The sequence below is a fragment of the Diospyros lotus genome, chromosome 12 (assembly GCF_014633365.1).
Source record: "Diospyros lotus cultivar Yz01 chromosome 12, ASM1463336v1, whole genome shotgun sequence".
Lineage (NCBI taxonomy): Eukaryota > Viridiplantae > Streptophyta > Magnoliopsida > Ericales > Ebenaceae > Diospyros > Diospyros lotus.
Genome location: NC_068349.1, coordinates 26,559,709 through 26,578,056, shown reverse-complemented (window position 1 = coordinate 26,578,056; position 18,348 = coordinate 26,559,709). Strand labels below are relative to the sequence as shown.

Below are 18,348 nucleotides of genomic sequence, written 5' to 3'. Positions count from 1 at the left end.
AGAAAACTCTCACAAAATAATATTGATCAAAAACTAAATTCCTCTCAGGTTACATTGGCTTATATAGCCGAATTCAAATTCTAAATTAGAAAGAAATAAATCAAATCCTAGGCATATTAGGAATTGATTACAAGAAGGAAATAGCATAATCTGATAAAGAAACAAGAATTATCCAAAATAGAAAAGATTTAAAACAAAGGAGGAAATAAGGGAAGCTTGGATCAATCTTGTCAATCAATCAATCATCCCCAAATCTTGCAAATCTTGTCAATCAATCAATCAACCAACCAATCTAGCAATCTTGTCAATCAATCAACCAATCAATCAATCAACCCCAAATCTGGCAATCTTGTCAATCAATCAACCAATCAATCAATCAACCCCAAATCTGACAATCGTGTCAATCAATCAACCAATCAATCAATCAACCCCAAATCTGGAAATCTTGTCAATCAATCAACCAATCAATCAATCAACCCCAAATCTGACAATCGTGTCAATCAATCAACCAATCAATCAATCAACCCCAAATCTTGCAATCTTGTCAATCAATCAATCATTCCCAAATCTTGCAATCTTCTTATTGGGCCTCCATGAATGCTCAACAGATCTTGTGAGGATTTAGCAAGCTGATTCACATCATTCCCCCTCTCTTGAAAAAGATTTGTCCTCAAATCGTCACCTACATCAAAAGGAGAGAAATCAACAACATTAAAGGTGGCACTTGCAATATACTCACCCGGAAGATCGAACTTGTAGAACTTTTCAAGCACTTGAAATGGATCATCTCCCCTTAAAAGTTGTTTTGAACGCCTTTGAATAGGAAATCGTTCCTTCCTTATATGCCACCAAACCCAATCACCAGGATCAAATACAACTTTCTTAAAACCATTAGGTATCTTTTTAGGGAACACATCATCAATTTTCTGCAAAAAAGAAACAAAAACACTCGGCAAAGAGGGGTTAAGGTCAGTAGTACTAAAACAAACCTCTTTGTACAAAGGTACAATCATAGGCTGATTTAGAAACAAAGCCCTTTTGAACTCACTCTCTCTTACATAATAGTTCACTTGTTTTCTCTCTTTTCTTTCCTCACTAACCGAAACTCCTTTTCCTTTTTTGCTCTCATTTTCTCTCTGTTTGATCTCAGTTTCTCTTACTTTTGAACTCTCACTCTCTTTTTTCATCATCTCAGTTTCTCTTACTTTTGAACTCTCACTCTCATTTTTCTTATCACTCTCTTTTTTTAATCTCACTTGATCTTCATACACTTGTCTTGGGGGTAGGGGTACAAGAATAATTGGTTTTTCATTATGTACAAAGGAGAATCTATTAGTATAACCATCATGAATTGCACACCTATCAAACTGCCATGGTCGCCCCAAAAGAATATGGCCCGCATGCATTGGCACCACATCACACAAAACTTCATCTGTATACCTCCCAATTGAGAATGAAACAAACACTTGTTTAGTTACTTTAAATTCTCCACAATCATTCATCCATTGTAGCTTATAAAGGCCTAGGATACTTCAAAGTCATCAAATTCAATTTTTCCACCAAGCCAGTGCTAGCCACATTAGTACAGCTCCCCCCATCAACAAACATGCTACATACCTTATCATTGACATGGGCACTTGTATCCTCCAAAGGTGGCATGGGCTCATTATCAGACTCATCTTTGGTCTCAGTATCACCATCATCTTTCAAAATCATCACTCTTTTGTTTGGGCATTGAGATGAAATATGACCTATCCCCAAACACTTAAAGCATTTGATATCTCTATTTTTAGGAGGTGGAGTATCAGATTTTACCTTATTTGGTGCTTCTCCATCTTTGTTATTTTTCGAGGTTTCAACATTAGGCCTTTCATCCTTTCCACTCCAATTCGTTTCCCATGTTGAAGAAGAACCTGAATTTTGCCTAATTCGTGTGGGCCCCTTTCTCTTCAATTGTCGCTCCACTTTAATGGCCATGTGCACCATGTCATCTAACTCAACGTAATGTTGTAATTCTACCACATCTGCAATATCACGCTTCAATCCAACTAGGAACCTGGCCATGGTAGTTTCTCGGTCCTCCTCCACATTGGCTCGAATCATGGCTATTTCCATCTCCTTGTGGTAGTCCTCAACATTTTTGGAACCTTGAGTAAGGCGTTGCAACTTCTGAAATAAGTCCCTATAGTAGTTATTTGGAATGAATCGCCTTCTCATAATAGCCTTCATTTCTTCCCATGTCTCAATGGGCCTTTCACGATTCCGTCTCCTGCTCAAAATAAGTTGATCCCACCAAATAATAGCATAATCAGTAAATTTGACAATGGCCAATTTTACCTTTTTCAATTCAGAGTAGTTGTGACGAGCAAACACCATTTCAACCTTTGTCTCCCACTCCAAATAAACTTCTGGATCGTTTTTGCCTTGGAAAGATGGAATCTTCATCTTAATGTTATCAAAATTATTATCAATCATTTCTCCATGTCTAACTCCTCTATCTCTATTCCCACGCCTAAATCGGCTTATACTTACATTAGAGGTACGATCATTATCATCTAGGTCATCCCCATAGTCATCTTCATAATCATACCTAGGTGGATGCCTCTCTCTTCGTTGCACAATAGGAGTTCTAGGTGGCTGCCCCCTTTGTGAACTAGATTCAACTTGATCTATTTTCTCATTTATCTCATCAAACCTCATCTCTATTCGTTCAAATTTTTGCTCTAAGGACTGAAAGAAGAGTTTGAAAGCTATCTTTTCCTGAGCTTGCTCTTGAGACATGTTTAATACCCTGCAAAACAAAGTTAGGAAACCTCACAAACACCCCCTCACGTGTTTCCTCTCAAGATTGATAGCACTCACACTCGTGTATTCTCAAACTTGGCTTTTACCCTCTTATGAGCTCACACTCTCCTGCCTTTTTCCACTCTTTAGCCTCCTCTTTTAGTTCTTTATTGAACTCAAATGAACTCAATCAAAATTTTTCTTGCAACAATCCAAACTCAACCAATCAGATCACTAAGAATGAGACTGGGTTAATTTGCAAAGGACGAAAAAAAATAGGCAGAATTTAAGAAGTCGAAAGGATAGAGTTATAATGAAACAATGGATAAGAAAAGACAAGAGGAAAAGGAGATACGAATTTTGATGCAACTAGGGTCAAACCGTTCTGAATAGACAGAATACACACTTTATGCTATCAAAACTTGAATGATAAGCAACACTTCAACTAATTCAGATTCAATTGATTTCTGAATTTACTTTACCTTTTTTTTTTTTTTTTGAATTTTCAATTTCGCACTTTCTTTTTCTTTGCGAACTTCCAACTTTCCACTCTTTGCTTTTTTTTTTTTTTTTTTTGAATTTCCAACTTTCCTTTTTTTTTTTTTTTTTTGGAATTCCCAACTTCTCACTTTTTTTTTATATATATATAATGATAAATAACAAAAGTTAAAGAAATCAAGATGAAAAAAATAGGCAAAGTTGCAAACTTGAAGAACAAACAATGGTGCTGGAATAAAGAGAAACAATAATCAATGAAAGCAAAAATAAGGATAGTTCAAACCTGATTTAGAGCCAAAGCTCTGATACCAAATGATGCGAACCCCACGAAGGAAGGTGAGACCCGACGATCAAAAATGGTTCCTTTGCCAAGGATCGTTCTAAAACAGATTCATAATAAAGAAAACAAAGGACCTTGACCCGTTATCTATAAAGAGATAAGAACCAAAGGTATAAGAAGGTAGGGTTGACGCCACACTCAAGATAGATGAGAAGAGTTGTGAGTGATAAGTCAAGGATGAATGCCACAAGATAAAATCTTGATAAGTTCAAAATAGTTCGTTAAATAACCAAAGAGAAAACTGTCACAAAATAATATTGATCAAAAACTAAATTCCTCTCAGGTTACATTGGCTTATATAGCCGAATTCAAATTCTAAATTAGAAAGAAATAAATCAAATCCTAGGCATATTAGGAATTGATTACAAGAAGGAAATGGCATAATCTGATAAAGAAACAAGAATTATCTAAAATAGAAAAGATTTAAAACAAAGGAGGAAATAAGGGAAGCTTGGATCAATCTTGTCAATCAATCAATCATCCCCAAATCTTGCAAATCTTGTCAATCAATCAATCAATCTAGCAATCTTGTCAATCAATCAACCAATCAATCAATCAACCCCAAATCTGGCAATCTTGTCAATCAATCAACCAATCAATCAATCAACCTCAAATCTGACAATCGTGTCAATCAATCAACCAATCAATCAATCAACCCCAAATCTGGCAATCTTGTCAATCAATCAATCAACCCCAAATCTGACAATCGTGTCAATCAATCAACCAATCAATCAATCAACCCCAAATCTTGCAATCTTGTCAATCAATCAATCATTCCCAAATCTTGCAATCTTCTTATTGGGCCTCCATGAATGCTCAACAGATCTTGTGAGGATTTAGCATGCTGATTCACATCAGTTAGGCCTTCCAAAGTCTTCTTTATTTCGCTCTATGGCGAAGATCCTGTCCTAGGAGTCAGATAGGACACTATAACTTTCATACTGACCTTGGCGTGTAGGTCATTCCAGTCCCTGCCCATATCTTACTTTTTTGGCAGTTTAATCGTTGGGGCTTTGTCCTCGACCTTCCTTGCGAGTGTTCTTGTCACTTCTCTTCTTACTTTTACCGGTGTGTTCTCCCTCTTTTTTCTGGTCGCTTGATTTTTTCAAGCCGAAAGCTTCCTCCCATCGGACCTCCTTTGTAGCTCGCTCATAAAACTCGCCGAGGTCTCTGATTAGGGACTTGTAAATGCTTTCGTAGAGCTTCCCATCCTTTCAAAGCCCGGTGGAGATCGCGGTCAGTATACCTTCGTCGAATGGGCTCTCCACATTATTGACTTCGTGCCTGAACCTCTCTATATAATCTTTCAAAGACTCGCCAGACCGTTGGAACATCGTAGCAAGGTGGCATGTTGGGGCGAGCTGCCTCCGGAGCGACCTGTACTGGTCTATAAATTTCTTCTGGCACTCCTCTCAACTGCAAATACTGCGGGGGTGGAGCCTTCTCAACCATGCCCAGGGTATGTCCCCTAAGATTGCAAGGAAAGCTCGGCATTTCGCTAACGAGCTGGAAGTTTGCAGGTCCATCTGGACATTGAAGGCGTCCAAGTGGTCATAAGGGTCGTTATCCCCATTGTACTGAGGGATACTGGGGACCTCAAATCTGTGGGGAAGGGGCTCCAGCTCGATTTCCCTAGAAAATGGGGTCTTCTCTTCGTGGCTTTCCCTCTGGTTATGTGCATGGTCTTGCCTCCAGCTGCTGGATTCTCAGTAGTAATTCCCCTACCATTGGGTCCTAGTTCGCTGACTGCCTGGTGAGGGGCTGATTTTTCCGTGCGATGCCTTGCTCTGAGTGGTGGCGGTCCCACGGGGGAGGTCGCCCCCTATTCTCACAATCAAGGGAGTAGCGGTGGGCAGCGTGACTACTGCTAATCCTAACCGAGGAATCCCCACATCGCAGATTCTCAAGTTGGCAACTTCCTCTATGAATGCCTTCATATTGATTTCTACAAGGGCTCGTACCGGCCCTTCGTTTAGCGAGGTACACCTCCGGCTCCTCATCGTGGCGCTGTCGTCCTTCCGTCCTTCGAGAGTGTAGGTTAGAGGAGCGGACCGATCCAACTCGCCACATATCCCTTCCGACTCCTCTTTCCTCTAGAGGGGGCCCTTCGCCTAGAGGTCAAGAAACCCCTACTTGAGCTTGCGCTATTTGGGCTTGAGTTTGTGCTAACGCCTTAACCGTGTTAGCAAGCTGCATGACAGTGTTCTCCAATGTTTATTGACGTCACTGCCAAGTCTGGGTCACTTCCACGCCAAGGGTAGGAGCCACGGGCAGATAGAGACACCACGCGGGGACTCCAGGGATAGATCCTGCCGGATCAGGCACGAAAGTAGATGCCACAACTCCCCCAGCTTGTGGGATTTTCAGTGGTCGGTTAGCATGATTCACAGGTCGATTGGTCATTACTTCAAAACCTCTCGTATTTCTTGTCTTCGGCATTTGATGTCGACCAAAGCAGGCCCTCCTTCTAGGGCCAAAATGTCGACATTTGAAATTGGTTGACGGTGATTCGTTGGCCCGTTCTTGTGCGGTGGATTCGAGGAGGAGAAAGCAGGATGCTTGGTTCAACACCTTGACCTGCCGGCTCTTCCTTGCAAAGTACTCTGATGCCCAAGTTAGTGAGCGAGCAAGTAAGTGTGCAAGGTGTCCGTTTGTGGACTCAAGAAAAACATACCCTAGCTCTCAAAAGAACTAGCTGATATATATAGGAGGGCATACCCTTCTACATGCGTTGTACGTATACAGACAATGGGATGGAATAGCCGGGATCGGCGGGGTTATCCATGCAGCGGCAAGGCATCGACGAGACCCTAATTAATGTGGATGAGATCCGTCATTAATGAGGATGGGATCTGAGGTGAACGCGTGAAAACCCAGATGTGACTGTAATGATGTTGTAGTGGAGGGGCTAGGATGGGACCATCATGGGCCGTTGAAATGGGCCTAGGAAATGGGCCTGAATGGTCCAGCTGGGGCGACCCTTTGCTTACTGATATACCGCGGCACACGTCCCTTCTGTTATGCGAGCTCATCGGCTGAGCCGACGAGCTACAAGGATTGTTGGGAGCTCGGTCGAAACGTAGCTGGGAGTTCCCCTGAATACGCTGATAAGTTAGGGGCATTACCGGGAGCTCGCTTGGTCCCACCATTTGAGCCTGGGCTCTAGTACCGTGTGAGCTTGCTTTAACGAGCTCAGGTCGACATCTACTGGATCTCAAGCGGTTGGGCCGGCCCACTGAATTAAGTCCATCCCACATGGGGGAAAGCGGGAAACACTCATAACAAAATCATTAAAAATGTAAAATAAACATTTAAATTCCACTTAAATTAGTTTCAAAAACAAATAACAATATGGATAATGCTACACGAACTAACGCGTAGACAACTTGGTGGACAACTTCAATTTCTCGTGATATTTTGACACCAAAATATCGCGAGAACTTGAATCCAAATTGTTTGAAGAAGTGCCCAAAATTGGAGTTTCTTCTTGTACTCTACCTCTCTCTCTCTCTCTCTCTTTCTCTCACTCCATAGTCTCTCTCCTCTCCATTATGTCTCCGTCTCTCTCTCTCTCTCTCTCTCTCTCTCTCTCTCCCTCTCCCCACTGCATCTCCTTCACCTCCAACGTATTTCCTCCACCGACGGCCATTCGGTGCTCATTCTTGCCATCATCGAACTTCCACCAACAACAGCGTCGGGCGTCGGCGTGCCTCTCTCTCTCTCTTCCTTACCACCCAACCTATGTTGCCAATGAGCTCGAAGACGAAGGAGCCGCCGACAAGCTCGAAGATGAAGCAAATCGGTCGCCGACGAGCTCAAAGAGGAAGGAGCCGCCTACGTTGCCAGCGAGCTCACCTACGTCGGTGGCCAGTGGTCGATGCTCGATGCCTACCGTCTTCGTCGAATCGTAACCAGGTTGTCAATTTGAGAAGTTCAATTGCTTCCTACGATGTTTGAGAACTCTTGATCAGGAAACTTTTGTTTTAGAGAGAGATTGCACAAGATTTTATGGAGTTTAATCTCTCTATTTTTTTCTATTTATTGTTGTTTTCTTTGTTATTTTAAGTGGCTGTATGATTGTGAAGTGGGTTTTGTATGGATTAAGAGTAGCTTAGAGCTAGGAATTTATGCTTTATATCGTGTTTGGCAAATTCCATAATCAGTATTTTGCAGGTGATCATATTTGGGTGCAACTTCTTTTTGTTTTATGTTCTCTTTATGTAATTCTTGTTGGTTGTCCAATTTCTTGAAGGATGTTTAAAATTTTCGTCTTTTTTCTAATCTCTTTGTCAAAGCAATTGTTAGTGATGGAAAACGAGATCATATTTTACTTAAAAGATGTATCTGAATATTCTAAATGTTCTTTATCTCTTTCAAAACTTCTTCAATATCCCCTATAAAATTAACAGAAAATAATCCAATCTAACAAGTAAGGAAGAACATCCAACAGAAAATTTCAGCATAATGGGTGCACAATGGGTTTGGACGCATCAGACATTATCTATTTGCCATTGTACAAAGTGTTCCTTTTATGGATTGGATGATTGTGAGTGTTGAGTGGCCTTGTCTTTTAATGAGAACTTGGATTGGTGGATGATATGCCTTGATACAGTAATATATAGCAAACTAGAGTCAAGCAAATGCGGTACCATGTTGAAGAAGCAGTCGATAAAACCTCTAGTAGACAACCCTGAATCAAGAGGTGAGGAGAGGCGTGAGAGTTGGGCGAGTGTATGTTGGGTGGGGTTGGTGGTAGAGATGTTGAACATCTTGTCGAGTTCACTGGACCTCTTGATGTCGTTGCCGGTGTACAAAACAGTGCGATGGGCCTTGAGATGCTCAGATCGATCCAAGACATAAAGGTCGTTGCTGAGCTGGTGCGATAGGACGCCAGAGAAGACACAATCGCAGGCGGGAGAGAGGGAGAGAGAGAAAATAAGTGAGGAAGAAGCAGGTGTTAGGTGGGTAAAGAAAGAGAAGGTGAAGAAGAAGCAGGAGTTGGGTGGGATTTCAATTTTTTTTGGTTGATTGAAGATAGATTTGTAATTAAAGTAAAGGATAAATTTGTCATTTCAATATGAGTTGTTTATCACGTTGTCTATGCGTTAATTCGTGTAGCATTATCCTAACAATGTCGAAAATTTATTGACCTTTTGGGCATAAAAAAAAAAAAAGGGGGTGAAATAAAGGCAACCTACAAATTGCAAAGTCAGTCACGTTCCTGCGATCCGAACGCGTTGAAGACGGAATGCACGGGAAGACGGGGTTCCACTCACGTGCGTGGTTGACGATTCGCCCTCTCTCTCTCTTTCTCTCTCTCAGACGCTCCCTCTTCCGTTGCTTTCGTTGTTTCTTTCTGCCCAGTATCTCAAGTACTGAGAGTTGAGACGGGCGACTGCAAAGATACACCAAACATCGAAGTTTCTTTTCCCAACTTTTCTCTCAGAGTCAGGTGATTCGTTTGATTCGCTTTATCTTTTAGGGGATTGAGGTGTTGGTGTGAATAGGAGAGAACGTGATCTCGTTCTCGTTGTTTTTGTATCGGCAAATTCAAACGGAATGGATATTTTTTTTTAACTCCGGATGACGGTTGGGGGACAGATTTCCCGAAGGATACATTGTAACTATTGACATGCAAGTTCCGCGTCGATTTCTTTGTTCGGTTGGGAAGCCATGTAATTCCAGAAGACAAGAATGCCATGCCGTTGTTTCTCGTCGAATTTATTTCATTGAAGTACTTTAGATAGTATATTGAGGAAAAAACCTCTCCTCACGGGAATTCGTATTTGATGACTTCCGCATACAGTAATCTCTAATTGCATTGATTCTATTAGTCCATCTACTTGTAAGTTTGTAAATGCTCATTCTTTTTTTATTTTATTTTTTAATTTGATTACTCTAACAGTATTAGTGAGTTTGTCCTTCACTTGTTCGAAGATCTAGATATGAGCTAGTAGCAAGATTAAATTCCTCAAATCTTATATCCTACTCATCCAGACGTTAAATATTTTTGAACAGTGTGTAGGATGTATCAAGATAATCCTTTATTCAGTTTTTTTCTTTTTTTTTCTTCTGTTTGCAATTTATCCTACTGGCTTATAGCATAGGACGTTTATTTAAGTTCAAAATTGGGAAATTTAATCCAGCAAAACAAAAAGAAGAGAAGAAATTCAGAGTTAAGAACCACAGGAACGCCACTCTTTTCGGGTATTGTTGATTGGATGGCTGAGGATGTTTCATCTCTAATTTCTGGGAAGCTCTCAGCTTACTCAGTTTTTTTTTCCCCCTCTGTATAGTTTCTGATAACATCTTTTTGTCAATATTGACCTACCAATGGATATCTATGTATGTATAGTAATTAGTTAAGAGTTTGTACCTGATATTCACATGTAACTCCAGCAACCTGTTTTCCAAACTTGTTAGTTTCTTTTAGATTAAATGTCCTAAACTCTCAAAATTATGATCCAAGCAAAAAACTTAAATTTAGATATTTCTTGAATATTATTCCAAAAGAGCCATGCAAGCATATGACACCATGGATGAGAGAATTGATTATCCAATAAATAAAACAATCAATCAAGTTCTAATTTTCATTGGACTTCTATCAGAGAAATCCTACATGTGCAGTTCTTTGTTTATCGTGTTTGGTTGTTGTTTAACATATAGAGCTTGTAATCTAACAGATATTTTGTAATGACATGACTTGCAGGTAGTCGATTGAGAGTTCTGCGGTGTTTTATTGGTTGGGGTTTGGTTTCTATCAAAATGGCCTTGAATGCTACTATAAAATGTCCACCACCCATGAAGGTCACGTCCAATGGAGTTTTCCAGGGTGACAACCCTCTTGACTATGCACTTCCTCTTGCCATTTTACAGATATGCCTAGTGGTTGTTCTCACCCGCTTTCTCGCTTTTATACTAAGGCCATTAAGGCAACCTCGTGTTATTGCGGAGATTGTCGTAAGTCTGTTCCCCCTTCTTTTCTTTTGTTAGAGTGTTTCATTCTTTTGCCATAGTTTAAGGAAAGCTATGGATATGCTATGGATTTATGTGCATTATATAGCATAGTTTAAGGAAAGCTATGGATATTTTGCTTTTCTTGTTTAACTTAACCTATCACATGATATCCACTGAAGCTTATTAAGATTTTCTAGAGTACTTTTAAGAAGGATTTAAATCTAGTGTATTTGAAGGAAAGATATGGAGACTAAAACTTGTATTGTTGGACTCATCCTCTCATATGGTCTCTACTCAGTCTTCGTAAGGTTTTCCAAAGACTTCTCTAAAAGTTTTAAATCCAGATGATCCATTGATGAGTCTGAATATGAATTTCTCCAGGAGAAATGACCCTGTTCGGTTGGAAGTCCAGTCTTAGTGCTTTGTTGCCTAAACAAATCAAAAAACATCCTGATTCTTTTTCTCTTTATCAATACTACATTAAGTTTCTTACTCCATGCTTTCCATACTGCCGCGAGGGACTAAGCTTATCAGCAAAATTAAATAAAAATAAAAGCTTACTGAAATTGAGAATAATTTGTGGGAGAAGACCATATGGAAGGATCATATTCTTGATGAGGTATGATTCTGGAGGAAGTCTGAATCCTTTGGAATCTCAGTTTCTTTATTTATTTTTTTTTTACATCTCTAGTCCCTGCCATGTACATAACATATGGTATTTGGGAACATGAGTCAAGGGAATAATCCTATAAAATATGTCCACTACTTAAAGAATAAGAACATCATATTCTTACTATCTTTGTACTCAGTAGTGAAAAACAAAAGAATCTCTCTTTTCAAATTTCAATACAACAACAACAACATATCTAGCCTTTATCCCACTATGTGGAGTCGGCTACATGAATTCTAGACTTCCATGTATTTCTATCTTTTGTCATATTTTCATTTAGGCCCATATACTTCATATCAAATTTTAATGTCTCTCCCAAAGTTTTCTTGGGTCTACCTCTACTCTTTTTTTGACTAATTGTTCTATTTCATCAACTCTCCTCACAAGAGCGTCTCTTGGTCTCCTTCTCACATGACCAAACTATCTTAGTCTAGTCTCTCTCATCTTCTCCTCGATTGGCACTACTCCTACCTTATTACGAATAACCTCATTTCTAATATTATCTTTTCAAATTTCAATCACATTGTTAAATAGCATGCTCCTCTCTTTTCTTCCACCTCACAAATGAAAGTAACAGAAAGTTGAAGGATTAGGAATTAAGATACTTATCAAGCAGCTTAGAATATACTTCACAAAAAAGAAAAAGCATCTTAGAATCCCAACCATTAACCATAATGAACTTATCAGTTTTTTTTTTTTCCTTTAATTTTTTGAATGGAGAACTATTGCGTGCAAAACTATTATTATGCAATATGGCCTCTGTACTGTATGTTCCCCACCCTATATATTGGCAGGCACAGTTGATATGGCTTGTTTATCCAGGATAAATTAACTTCTGCTATCTATTTTGGCAGGGGGGAATTCTACTTGGTCCCTCAGCTCTTGGTCGCAGCCAAACTTATCTACATGCGGTTTTTCCATCAAAAAGCTATACAGTACTGGATACACTAGCCAATCTGGGTTTGCTCTTCTTTTTGTTCCTTGTAGGCCTCGAGTTAGACCCAAGATCCCTTCGTAGAACTGGAAAGAAAGCTTTGAGCATTGCCCTTGCTGGGATTAGCCTTCCCTTGGTACTAGGAATTGGTGCATCATTTATCCTCCGACAAACTATTTCCAAGGGTGTCCAAGGAGTCCCATTTCTTGTATTCATGGGGGTGGCCCTGTCAATCACTGCCTTCCCTGTCTTGGCCCGTATCCTGGCTGAACTCAAGCTTTTAACTGCTGATGTTGGCCGAATAGCCATGCCTGCAGCAGCAGTCAATGATGTTGTTGCTTGGATTCTACTTGCTCTTGCCATTGCCCTCTCTGGCGATGGTCATTCTCCCCTCATTTCATTGTGGGTCCTTTTGTGCGGCTGTGCATTTGTCATTTGTTGTATATTCATTCTCCCACCTATATTCAAATGGATGGCACAACGTTGTGCAGAGGGAGAACCAGTGGATGAATTGTATGTGTGTGGGACTCTAGCTGCTGTTCTGGCTGCAGGATTTGTCACAGATTCTATTGGAATTCATGCCCTATTTGGAGCTTTTGTGATTGGAGTTCTAGTCCCAAAGGATGGGCCATTCGCAAGTGCTCTTGTTGAAAAGGTTGAAGATCTTGTATCTGGTCTTTTCCTGCCTCTGTACTTTGTCTCAACTGGATTGAAGACCAATATAGCTACCATTCAAGGGCTTCAGTCGTGGGGTCTCCTTGTTTTGGTAATCAGCACATCTTGTTTTGGGAAAATTGCAGGAACTGTTGCAGTCTCGATTGCTTGCAGAGTGCCTTTTCAGGAGGCTCTAGCTCTTGGGTTCTTAATGAATACCAAAGGTTTAGTAGAGCTCATCGTCCTTAACATAGGGAAAGACAGAGGGGTAACGTTCAGTTCAAATGTTAATTTGTTGTTGACTGCATGTTTGCAATGTTGATCATCTCACATTATTCATTTTGCAGGTATTGAATGATCAAACATTTGCCATTATGGTTCTGATGGCTCTTTTTACTACCTTCATCACTACACCTGCAGTTATTGCTGTCTACAAGCCAGCAAAAAGGACGGGAAAGGCTGAATACCAGCACAAAACAATTCAAAGGAAATACCCAAATACCCAACTTCGAATATTGTGCTGTTTCCACAGTTCAAGGAATATCCCCAGCTTGATTAATCTCATTGAGGGATCTCGTGGCACTGAGAAGAAGGAGGGACTTCGTGTATATGCAATGCACCTCATGGAGCTCTCTGAGAGGTCATCTGCACTTCTAATGGTCCACAAGGCAAGTAGGAACGGCGTACCATTTTGGAATAAAGGACAGAAGTCTAATAGTAACCAAATTGTTGTTGCTTTTGAGGCTTTTCGACATCTGAGCCACGTGTCTATTCGACCGATGACAGCAATCTCATCAATGAATACCATGCACGAGGACATTTGTGGTAGTGCGGAAAGGAGAAGGGCTGCGATTATCATTCTCCCCTTCCACAAGCACCAGAGACTGGATGGGCAGCTGGAGACTGCTCGAACTGATTTTCGGAATGTCAATCGCCGGGTTCTTGAGCATGCACCTTGTTCAGTTGGCATCTTGGTAGATCGTGGACTTGGTGGTACAACTCACATATCTGCAAGTAATGTTGATTCTAGCATTAAAGTCATATTCTTCGGGGGCGCTGATGATCGTGAAGCTCTTGCTTATGGTTGTCGCATGGCTGAGCACCCTGGCATCAGCCTATATGTTATTCGCTTCATGGTAGACCTCAATGCCGTGGGGGAGATTGTCAGGCTTGACATGAATGGCAGCAGCTCAAATGCTGATACAAGGTCAGAAGACGAAGAATTCCTTGAGAAATTTAAGCAGGAAGTTTCTGAGGACAGCTCCATCAAGTATGAAGAAAGAACAGTGATTAATGGCGCAGAAATAGTTGAAGTTATCCGGGAGAACAGTCGTTGCAATCTGTTGCTGGTCGGACGAATGCCCGAGGGCCAGTTAGTTGCATCTTTGACTGGAAACAACAGTGGGTGTCCTGAGTTGGGCCCGGTCGGCGGCTTATTGGCTTCACCGGAATTCTCAACGACGGCATCTGTCTTGGTGGTGCAACAATACCATAGCCAGTTGTCTCCGGCGGCATTGGCTTCGCTGAAGGGAGAAGAGGAGCGGTCACCTGAGTCAGATTCTGAAGTAACTGACTAATTAGTGTGTGTGTGTGTGTGTGTGTGTGTGTGTAAAAATGGGGGTGGTTCTAGTGCTGGAATAGATTAGTGAGACACTAATAAAATGCAAAAGTCCTCTTTATTGCAGTCACAGTGTTAGGTTGGATTTATACAAATTTCCCAGTATTCTCAATTGCTTGATTGAAAATGTTAAAGAGTCGGGTGCCGTTGTTAGATCACAAACTTAAAATTTCAGAAACAAGCTGTTGCTCTGCCTCCCGCCAACGCCAACGCCAACGCCAACAGGGATAATGCGTACTAATGGATATTCTGTGGGCTGTGGGGTAACTAGAATTAATTATGAATATTAATAACTAAAAAACATGTGAATTAATCAATCAATCATGCTAACCTGATAACTCTTAATTATAATAAGTGATCCAAGTGTATCTGAGTTTGAAATTTTAGTAAAGTATTATTTTGAATCCATGAATAATAATACCTGAGATTGTTTGATCATATATAATAAATTATTATATTTTGATCATTTTATTTTACCTTTATGTGATGAAAAAAAAAAAAAACAACAAAAATGCCAAGCTGAAACAACAAAATAACGGATAATTCTAAGAAATGTAAGCCCTCTCCTTTCAAAGTTTATCATACCCCTTTATAAATATACTAGGAATAACTCGTGCCTTTAGCACGGTGCAACTAAAAAAAATCAAACATTAAATTTGAACGTGAAATAATTAAGCATTGAACTCAGACGCGTATAAACTCATCTTGCCTTATATCACGTGTAGGGATGGTAATTGCAACCGAAATCGTGGGAAATCGAATCGAAACCAAACCGGTCAACGCAAAAAAAAAATCATTTGACTGGGTAATGGTTTGGTTTGGGAAAAAACCAAACACTGTTTCACGCGTATAAACTCATCTGCCTCTCTTGCTCTCACTCGCCCTCGCTGCCTCTCACTCTCACTAGCCATCGCTACCTCTCGACTCTCGCCATATCTTCTCAATTGGTCGAATTTAAATTCTCAATTGGTCGAATTTAAATTTATAGTTGCTGCATATCTTCTCAGTTGAGTGCACTAATAATGTATATCAACTTGTTGCCATAATGTCAATTAATACATAGTGATAATAGCTTATTTACACTTGTTAACTTTGTAGCTTTGATGTATGTTTGTCACTCCTTTCTGAGTATAAGCCACCGTTTTTTTTTTTGGCTTGAAATGAGCCACAATTTTTTTAGTTCAATTTGACATCCATGTGTTTGTTTATTGTTGATGTATAATGTATGATATGAAAGTAATTCATTTTTGAAGTCTATCATTTTGATGATTTTTCCTATTAATAATTGTACTTTTTTTTAATGAATAACCAACCAAATCCAGGATTGGCTTCTACCCATCATCGTAGGGTGGCTTGCTCCTTCAAGGATCAGTCACTTTTCCAAATCTTTCAAATATCGCTAACTTCCCTATGTTAACTTAAAAATGATGGTAGCATGCTTACTCTGTAATTGCAGCATTAGTTCTGGTCTTTTCTTTATAACTTCCTTTTTGCGATCGTAATGTTACTTTCTCAATTCAAATGCAGCTGGAAGCAAGTTGCAAGAATTGGCATTTTCATTATCACTCAAATGCTTATCATTTGATTTTATGGAGACATCATATGATGAAAGCTCAGATGATTTTGGCTCTATTTAGGTGCACTTTAACTTTTTCTGTAGCAAATGTGGTGCTTGTTTCACTTATAATTTTATTTAACTTCATCTGTAAAGGTTTTGCTATTTTCTTGGTTTTAACTTTGAAACATTCTTGCTAAGCTATATAGATTTCGTCTTCGTGGAGTTATCAAAAATTTGTCTTTATTTGTTGTGGAATTATCAAAAATTTTTATGAATGCTATTTGAAAGAGTTTGTCTTTATTTGTTGGTATGGATCAAACTAAAAAAATCATGATTAAAACCGAAACTAAATTGTTTGATTATTGTTTTTAATTTTTAAAACTAATGGGTTAATGGTTTGGTTTTGGTTTTAGTATTTTAAGTTTGGTTTGGTTATGATTTTGGCAAAAATCAAAACCAAACCGAACAATTGCCAACCCTAATCACGTGTTTAAAGACAATGTATATAGTTCTTAAACACGAAATAATCAAACAATGAATATAAATATACATTAAACTAAAAATCGTTTGATCATTTTGAATGTCATGACTTTAGTGAAATAAAAAAGGACAAAAAGTGGATACTCAGTAAAAAATTTGACAAGGTATCCTCTGAAATTTTTGCAATAAATAATTTATACGTATTATGTTGAAATTTGTGAAGAACTTGTAATAAATTTTAATATAATAATATCAGCTTGTGTTCTACAATTCCAGCATGTATTCTACAATTAAATACCAACTTGTATTATACAATTCCAAACAAATCAAATATTAAAAAAAATTAAATATCAAATAATACACAACAGCCGGTACTCTACAATCTAAAAGAAATTAAAATTAAAATGCACACCAATTAGTGCTACTGGCATCAAATTATAACTACATAAGAAAAACAAACATTATATTGTCATACACCAAAAGAGTTGGTTAAAACTTTACAAAAAGTTGGTTAAATCTTTCCAAAATATGTATGATTTACAAAAAAAAAATCAATAACATGTCTTCAAACATGTGTTTGCCCAAACTTTCTCCTCATTACTTTCCAAAAAGTCTTTGTATCAACTTGTATGTATCCCCAATGAGGAGCATGCATAACAATCTAGTAATTTGTGAAAATAAAAAAAATATAGATTAGTACATTTGTTGGAAATATGCATATATCAAAATACTTTAAGATTGAAATTTCCTTATTACATTCTCATCAAAGCAAACTAGTCATATTTCTTCTTTTAAGCCCTATAGATTTTTCAATCCAATCCTACAAAAGTTAATATTTCAAATTATTATTAGATTAAAATTTTATAAAAAGTTACATAATCAATAGAAATAAATGTACACGGTTACCTTCTGATAAAATGTGATTTAATCTACATAGAACACTACAACAACACTTTAGGATAAACAATATTTGTGCAAGGTTATCACAGTAATACCCCCAAATGGCTTTTCACTATCACAAATATCCTTCAATGTACGATCAACCGCCTCAACACAATGTCTATGTTTCATAGGAACTTCATCCCAAATTATGAGTTTTGTTTCTTTAAATAACTCAGCTTGTAATGATTGTTTATTAAGCCCATAATTCGAATTATCCAAGACATCTAACGAAATGAAAAATGTTGAATGTGCAGTGCAACCTCCTACTAGTAACAATGATGCAGTTTCATATGAAGCCATAGTAAGAACGATATGCCCAAGGTTGCGACATTTTAATGCAATCATATTATACATAAATGTTTTCCCTGTTCCAACACCTCCATTAAAAAAGAAAACAGTTCCTTTATTTTGAAAAACTGAAGAGTGATTGTATTATAAGCATTATGTTGTCCATTGTTGAGACAATCAATAGTAATTTGTGGATCTATCTATTGTGCCTCACTCTGCAGTTATTGATGTTCGAATATCAATTGATTACCAACTATTGCACTTCAATTTGCAATAGGTTATAGCATGGGTGGGAAGTGATTAGTGGTTAATTTTGTAAAAAAATTGTTATAATTACGCCCTTCTTTTGATCTTAAAAATGGCTTAAATAAGATATTAATATATATTTTATGGTTATATGCAAGTTTAAATTGAAAAATGAATGAAATGAAGTTCTAAAGTAAAATTTAAAAATAATAATATATATAAATATATATAATGCATATATATCATTACATGCGTGCATGTAATATATATATATATATAATATAATCTAATATATATGTGTCATGTGTAATATATATATATAATATATAATTTATTAATAACACTAAATTATTATTTTTTTGTAGGCATGAAGAAGGTG

At 38.4% G+C, this 18,348-nt stretch overlaps 1 protein-coding gene across 2 annotated transcripts; it reads left to right on the top strand.

The window, feature by feature from the left end:
- Window positions 1–8,861: 8,861 nt before the first annotated feature.
- LOC127787720 (cation/H(+) antiporter 18-like) lies at window positions 8,862–14,567 on the top strand. 2 transcript variants are annotated; one of them, XM_052315792.1, is made up of 4 exons: window positions 8,862–9,074; window positions 10,332–10,582; window positions 12,104–13,105; window positions 13,185–14,567. In XM_052315792.1, the coding sequence occupies exons 2-4, from the start codon at window positions 10,388–10,390 to the stop codon at window positions 14,412–14,414; spliced, it is 2,427 nt and encodes an 808-aa protein (XP_052171752.1). In that variant the 5' UTR covers window positions 8,862–9,074; window positions 10,332–10,387; the 3' UTR covers window positions 14,415–14,567. The 2 variants fall into 2 exon arrangements, with proteins under 2 accessions (XP_052171752.1, XP_052171751.1); XM_052315791.1 differs by having other exon boundaries at window positions 8,862–9,467.
- The last annotated feature ends 3,781 nt before the right edge of the window (window positions 14,568–18,348 follow it).

What these genes read in the sequence shown, in the direction of transcription:
- LOC127787720 (XM_052315792.1), top strand. Translation starts at nt 10,388, where the DNA reads ATGGCCTTGAATGCTACTATAAAATGTCCACCACCCATGAAGGTCACG. An exon ending in GTGTTATTGCGGAGATTGTC is followed by an intron (nt 10,583 to 12,103) that starts GTAAGTCTGTTC and finishes CTATTTTGGCAG; the next exon opens with GGGGGAATTCTACTTGGTCC. An exon ending in ACATAGGGAAAGACAGAGGG is followed by an intron (nt 13,106 to 13,184) that starts GTAACGTTCAGT and finishes TTCATTTTGCAG; the next exon opens with GTATTGAATGATCAAACATT.